At 39.2% G+C, this 7908-nt stretch overlaps 1 protein-coding gene across 1 annotated transcript; it reads left to right on the top strand.

Annotated features, from left to right (window-relative positions):
* Positions 1-4228: 4228 nt before the first annotated feature.
* On the top strand, positions 4229-5166 carry dad1 (defender against cell death 1). The gene is given in 3 exon segments (NM_001252357.1): positions 4229-4537; positions 4684-4844; positions 4944-5166. Coding segments are annotated over 2 exon segments (342 nt in total). The 5' UTR covers positions 4229-4326; the 3' UTR covers positions 4815-4844; positions 4944-5166.
* The last annotated feature ends 2742 nt before the right edge of the window (positions 5167-7908 follow it).

A 7908-nucleotide genomic window follows, 5' to 3' on the forward strand; every position in this document is an offset into this window, starting at 1 on the left:
AGTGCCCTTCTTTGGGTGTAGGGACTGATCAGAGCCTGAAGGTACGGAGGTGCCGTTCCCCTCACAGCTCCGTAGGCAAGCACCATGGCCTTGTAGCAGATGCGAGCTTCAACTGGAAGCAAGGAGAGTGTGCGGAGGAGCGGGGTGACGTGAGAGAACTTGGGAAGGTTGAACACCAGACGGGCTGCGGCGTTCTGGATGAGTTGTAGGGGTTTGATGGCACAGGCAGGGAACCCCGCCAACAGCGAGTTGCAGTAATCCAGACGAGAGATGACAAGTGCCTGGATTAGGACCTGCGCCGCTTCCTGTGTGAGGCAGGGTCGTACTCTGCGAATGTTGTAGAGCATAAACCTACAGGATTGGGTCACCGCCTTGATGTTAGCGGAGAACGACAGGGTGTTGTCCAGGGTCACGCCAAGGCTCTTAGCACTCTGGGAGGAGGACACAATGGAGTTGTCAACCGTGATGGCGAGATCATGGAACGGGCAGTCCTTCCCCGGGAGGAAGAGCAGCTCCGTCTTGCCGAGGTTCAGCTTGAGGTGGTGATCCGTCATCCACACTGATATGTCTGCCAGACATGCAGAGATGCGATTCGCCACCTGGTTATCAGAAGGGGGAAAGGAGAAGATGAATTGTGTGTCTGCCTATTGAACATAGCTTGTTTGAATTGGAGACTCCTTGTTACTTTAAAATCGTAAAGGACTTGGGGTGATGCATCTGAACATTAGGAGCTTACTTCCTAAACTGGATTAAATCAATATCTGGGCTATGCAGACGAATCCGGACATTCTCGTTTTGACTGAAACTTGGATCTCTGGAGACATTCTAGACTCATTCTGATAATAATAATATTGAGTCTTTGTCTGGGGTAATAATTGCTCCATAACTGTTATAGGGGTCTACCGTCCTCCCTCTGCTAACCTTTGTGCAGTTAAGGAATTAACTTGTTTGTCTCTTTTTACTAAATCAGAAATTATCATCCTGGGTGACCTAAATTATGATTGGGAAATGCAGGCCTCAGACAACCTAAAATACATGTGTAATGATCTAAACCTAACCCAGCTGATGACTAAGCCTACACAGTCCAACCCTAAAAATCCTTCAAAATCAACTCTGATTGGTCTTATTTTAACGAATACATCAGAGAAATATGTTTCTACTGGTGTCTTTTCCGAAGACATTAGTAACCATTGCCCAGTTGTTTGTGTCAGCACACAGAGGAACTTCAACAATTTCAGTGAACAGGCTTTTTCACATGATCTTTATTTTAGTGACCTTGATTGTTGTTCAGCTATCCCTGACCCTGATTTAGCTTTGAGCCTTCTATACTATTGTGGATAATCATGTTCCCTTCAAAAAATGTATGGTTAAAGGTAGTTCGAATTCTATTGGGAACCTGGCAAAATTCTGGAAAACTGTCAAATTCCTGAAGGGTTCTACTTCCTCCTCTCTGCCACGATAAATTAATTCATACACTGGCCTCATTACGGGAAAAAATTCCATCATTGATGCATTTAATCACCATTTTATTTCAGCGGGCTCTATCTTTGAAATAACTTCTAAGCCTATTCACAATGATGTTGGGCTGGATGCTGATAGGGGAAACTTGTTGAATGATCAGAGAAATTATTACTTTAGGCTATTTACAGAAAAACAAGTCCTGAATGCTTTGCTAGCAATAGACAATAAGAAATCCAGAGGGGCCGAACAATTGGATCCTGGTCTGCTGAAGTGTGCAGCACCCATCATTGTTGGCTCAGTAACCCACATTTTTTAAATTGTTTCAGGAACTATTCGAAAAGTATGGAAATCAGTGCTGCCACTCCATAAAGGCCGGATTAGTAGCGATCTTAATAATTAAGCCCATTTCAATGCTTCCTGTCTAGCTAAGATTCTTGAACGCTTGGTAAATGTACAAATTTGCTCTTTTTTATTTGAGAAATGTATTTTGAATGTAAACCAATAAGGGTTTAGGCCTAGGCATAACTCTATTACAGCAACCATTTTAGTTGTTAATGATCTTGTCAATACTTTAGACGCTATAATGAAATGTGCTGTTTGTGGACCTGTCAAAAGCTTTTCATACTGTCGATCATGCTATTTTATTGAATAAGTTGTCCTCGATAGGCCTGAGCTCTGATGCCTGTTCATGGTTTCATGATTATCTTAGTGACAGAACTCAGTCCATCGTGATTGACGGGGTTAAGTTCATTTCTTGAAATGCTGTACATAAAGATGCACCGCAGGGGTCAATTTTGGGACCTGTTCTCTTAACTATTTATATAAACACCATTGGTCAATCTGTTAAAAACGGTCAATTTAATCTATATGTGGATGGTACTATTATGTATGCTATTGCCCCAACTGTTGATCTAGCTGTGTCAAAACTACAGTCAGATTGTATAGCTATGCCGGAATCCCTTGCTAATTTAAAACAAAATACATGTCGTTTTTAAACTCTCGTATGAATGTTTCAGATTAACTACATGTTTACTCATTAGATGGTTTGAACGTGTTCATGCATATAAATACTTATGCATTTGGATTGAAATGGATTTTACATTAAAAAAAAACCTATAGATGAGCTGGTTAAGAAGCTAAGATTTAAAGTTGGCTTTTTCTACAGAAACAGATGGTGTCTTTCTCTAAGCAGTAGCAAGCAGATTATTCAGTCAACCTTTTTATCTGTTCTTGATTATGGTGATATTATTTATCAAAGTGCAGCTGCTACTACTCTTAAAACTTTGGATGCCACCTACAATAGTGCCCTTCATTTTGTTACAGGCAACAGTTTTGATACTCATTACTGCATCCTGTATCAAAAGGTTGGCTGGACTTCGCTAAATACTCGTAGATCTCTACATTCCTTTTTTGTTCACAAGGTCCTACTTAATAAACTTCCATCTTATCTAACTTTTCTGTTGAAGTATAGACACCTGAGTCACCTAACCCGTTCACAGGATTGGTTAACTCTTCAGGTTCCTAGGGTCTCCACCGAGATGGGTAAACCTGCTATTAGTTTTAATGCACCGTATTGCTGTAACAAAATTCTAAAACACATTTTATCTTGATATTCTGGTGCTACCGGTGATACAATGTGGCATAATCAAGTAGTCAAGTCAGGACTGGTGGGTACCTGTGAAATGCTTTCAGACATATTAGATAAGGGGACTCACTGTCAAGGATCTTGGCTTCTGTGCTCTTCAGAATGGACATGGACGTGGGGCACCATGAGGGCCACCATTCCCAGCCAGATACTGACTTACAGAGAGGACACACACTTCAAAAACAAAATACAAAATCCCCATTAAATGTCTACTATGCAAAACTATGCTATGCTCACTATTCATGATTATTTCCACAAATTTACTTTGGTTCAGTATTGTTATCGGTACTAAGCTATATGGAATTGTTTTAAGAAGGTCATACCAAGAAACATTTAGCTATTTGAGTTTGAATTATTTTAAGAGTATAAAAAGTATTAAAAAAATATCCAATTAGGAAAATTATTTTGGGCCTTACTGCTATTAACCCATACAAAAGCATTGCATAACAAATTCACTACATGGAACAGAGTCTGCAAAAGATTCAGAAGGACGTTTGTTTGGAATTGTCTGTCCTATATGTGAGAGATATAAGAAAGATCAGGAAACATTATTTATTTTTATTTTCAGCACTGAACAGTCTAAGCACTGTCTAAGAGGCAATTAATGCTTGATCTGAAAATGCTCTACTAAGCTATATAGAATTGCTTTAAGAAGGTCATATCAAGGATCATTTGATTTTGAATTTTAAGATCCCTTAAAGTAAAAAATAAATATATACAGTACCAGTCAAAGGTTTGGACACACATACCCATCCAGGGTTTTTCTTTATTTTTCTACATTGTAGAATAATAGTGAAGACATCAAAACTATGAAATAACACATAGGGAATCATGTAGTAACCAAAAATGTTTTAAAACAAATGTAAATATATTTTATATTTGAGATTCTTCAAAGTAGGCACCCTTTGCCTTGATGACAGCTCTGCACACTCCAAAAAAGTATCTAAAAAGAAGTTTGTTCCGAAGTGTTCAATATCGTTCATCGCAAACTAAAGGCATACAGGGACATATTCACAACACGTAGAATCAAAGTCGACCGATGGTCGTTGTTTTGTAACATGGAACTACTGTACAGTGGATTATATGTGCAAGAGGGAATGTTGTTATTGTTACACCAGTTTTATCGACACGTCATTTTTGTGCTACGTCTGACGGAAGCGTATTTGACAAACCGTTTGATTCTCTCTGCACCGTTTGGGGCTTTTTGTTCATAAGAAAACATGTCCAACTCGGTAATTTCAGTGATTTCTCGATTCCTGGAAGAATACACGACCAAAACATCGAATAAATTGAAAGTGGTCGACGCGTACCTTTTCTACATCTTGCTAACCGGTGCATTGCAGTTTCTGTACTGCTTGCTGGTTGGCACCTTCCCATTCAACAGCTTCTTGGCCGGGTTCATATCATGTGTTGGCGCCTTCATCCTGGGAGGTAATTGACACACTTCACGGTCAATTATTTGCATAATCATGTGACATTCAGCAGTATTATACGTCTATTAAATATGAAGATAATCAATGGTAGCAACCATTATTGCTGATTAATCGATCTTCTCTGTGGTCCCGCCCTGCTTACAGTCTGCCTGCGTATCCAGATTAATCCAGATAACAAAGGAGACTTCCTGTCCATCTCCCAGGAGAGGGCCTTTGCAGATTTCTTGTTAGCCCACACTGTCTTGCACCTTGTGGTCATTAATTTCATTGGTTGAGAAAACCAATGATTTGGATCCTCAGAACAGGTGTGAACAGTACACACACACCCTCAATGTTTTTCATTGTTATCCAGTGTTATTTGTCAGCGTGTTACTAACATGATTCATGTTTGTTTCATTTCACAGATGAACAACCGACATGACCAAAATGCACCTGTCACCTCAAGACAACATTCATACAATTAGATTTACCCTGGCTGGAAGAGCAGGGACAGCTCAATAATGACAGTAATGGCCTATATGTTCTACAAATTCCTGTCATTTGTGTTTCTGGAATAATTATTTTGTACTGTTTGTATGATTGTTGCAATCCACTTGAGATTGAAATAAATGACACAGAATTCTGTTGAAAAGATACTGAGTTGTGATTTAATGAAATGTCTTTCCTTGCCAGTATTGGCAATGATTTTCTTAGGAGACATCATTCCATTGCTAGCACTGGAGAAGACTCCACATTTTGGACTTATTCTAATAAAGCTACTTGCATTGTAGGGCAATAGCTGTGACCTAATGATTATCTTTAGACTTGCAGTTTTCAAATATTAAAGGCAGAGGCATACACTAAATTCAAGGATGCTTTTTTTTCTCTCTAACCTTGTCCCCAGTTTATTGTGCACAGCCCAATGGGATATCAACTATCTATCCAAAGTTGACCTTGTGCTGTGCTCATCTACCAAGTGGGAAGGTGGTAATTATCAGTGGTGAAGTCGTAAATACGAGTTAGATGCATTCACGTGCTTTGAACTTGTTGAGATATGCCGATTGGCTGATGGCAAACAAGCTGCGTCAATTATAAACTTAAAGTACAGCTATCATGCTCGCAAACAAATTATAGTGTTAAAAATACATATTAACTTTATATGGGAATTGGCCTATATGTATAGGGTTAAATTGAAATGTTTCTTACAGAAGAAATATGAAAAGCATATGCATAACCATGGTAGCGATTGATAAGGCACAGTTTGGAGATTATGGGAAAATGATTAGACCAAAGGTGTGTACACTGAATCCAAACATTACACTGTTGATTTTACGTGCATTCTACTGTAGTTTTCGCCACATTTGTTGATTACAAAATCTGAAAATACTCTGGATAAATTCAGTAACACGATAAGATGATTCCTGGAAAATGTGGGGTAGGTGCAACAAAAAAATGACAAGGGTTTGAGTGAGAGGACTAACTGGTGTCTCCAAGTGGCCACACACTACTCCAAAGAGTGCATAATTACTAAGCAATTTCAATGCACTTTTATGACTCAAAGAAGAGTCCTCAACTACGCACCTGAAATCTCAAGACAACATTCATATAATTTGATTGTGCCCCTGTAATTTATCCTGACTGGAAGTGCTGGGACAGCTCAATAATGACAGTGATGACCTAAGCAGCAGGTAGCCTAGTGGTTAGAGCGTTGGGCCAATAACTGAAAGGTTGCTAGATCAAATCCCCGAGCTGACGAGGTAAAAATCTGTCATTCTGCCCCTGAACAAGGCAGTTAACCCTAGGTTGTCATTGTAAATAAGAATTTGTTCTTAACTGACTTGCCTAGTTAAATAAAAAATATTGCCAACATGATTAGCTAAGTTAGAAAATATATTACATTGCTAGGCTTTCACAAGGCAATTCAGAGAAACAGATTGTAATTGTGGTGCGCATAGAAAGGAGTCATTATTGCGTATGCCGTGGCAATTTTCTTCACTTTAAACAAACAGGCTAATTCTGTTCAGAACAACCCAGGGTATGACGACATGTCATCTTGTAACTTGTACAAACATAGTGATCATAAACGTTGACACTGTACATGACATGAGTGTTGGAGATGTGAAGTGCACATTTGGACTCACAGGTGTTTGGTTTGCCAGTATGTCATCAAAGCGGTATTTATTATAGGCTAATCCTCAACCTTTCATCTTCCAAAATGTATGGTGCAACTCAATATTAGGAAGGGGCTCCTAATGTTTGGTATGCTCAGTCTTTCTATAAATAATGGGAACAATGTGTGACATGGGACCAAAATGGCAAAATGGTATGAAACAAAATCAAAAAGGATTTTTATGCAGTTCCACATGTGTACTTAGAGGAATATATGGAAATTAGCCCATAACTACCTATACAACAACATAGGCCTAGTCATCCTTTATTAAGCAGGGTTCATACAGACATTGGCAAGTCGAATTCATGGACATTCAGGGACTTTTTCAAGCACTTAATTGTAATTTTCAAGGACCTCAATGTTATACAATTGTATATATATGGCAGAGGAGGCTGGTGGGAGGAGCTATTGGAAGATGGGCTCATTCTAATGGCTGGAATGGGATAAATAGAACTGTATCAACACATCAAACATGTGGAAGCCACATATTTGACTCCATTCCATTTACTCCATTTCAGCCATTACAATGAGAATGTCCTCCTATAGCTCCTCCCACCAGCCTCCACTTATATGAGGATAATGCATACATTTCACTTCACTTCACTTCACTTCACTTCACTTCATGCATTTTTATTTTTTTGTACTGGCCCCCCGTGGGAATTGAACCCACAACCCTGGCGATGCACACCCCATGCTCTACCAACTGAGCCACAGGGAAGGCCTATGTCCTGTGTAATGATCATGCTGTTTAATCAGCTTCTTGAAATGCCACACCTGTCAGGTGGATGGATTATCTTTGCAAAGGAGAAATGCCTTTGTATTTTAGCTAACCCCAAAATTTGAGAGAAATAAGATGTTTGTGCATATGGAACATTTCTGGGATATTTAATTTCAGCTCAAGAAACATGGGACCAACACTTTACATGTTGTGTTTATATTGTTGTTCAGTGTATATATAATGTAATAAAAGACCCCCTATAAGTATGTTCTTCCTCGTACATTGGTCTCTAGTTAAATCATTCGACGGGCCTTTTCGTCCTATGACAAATGTAGGGCTGTAAGATTCACTTTCATGTATGCACAGCACTTGGCAGTAAAATAGGAAAGTATTTTCAAACTCGGTGGTATTTGGTCTTTTCGAGTTTCCGTATTTAAATAATAAACTTTTCCTCAGAGAGGAAGAGACAAAGCGAGAGGTTTCACTCTCGCCAACGTCTGTC

The sequence above is a fragment of the Salmo salar genome, chromosome ssa23 (genome assembly GCF_905237065.1).
Source record: "Salmo salar chromosome ssa23, Ssal_v3.1, whole genome shotgun sequence".
Lineage (NCBI taxonomy): Eukaryota > Metazoa > Chordata > Actinopteri > Salmoniformes > Salmonidae > Salmo > Salmo salar.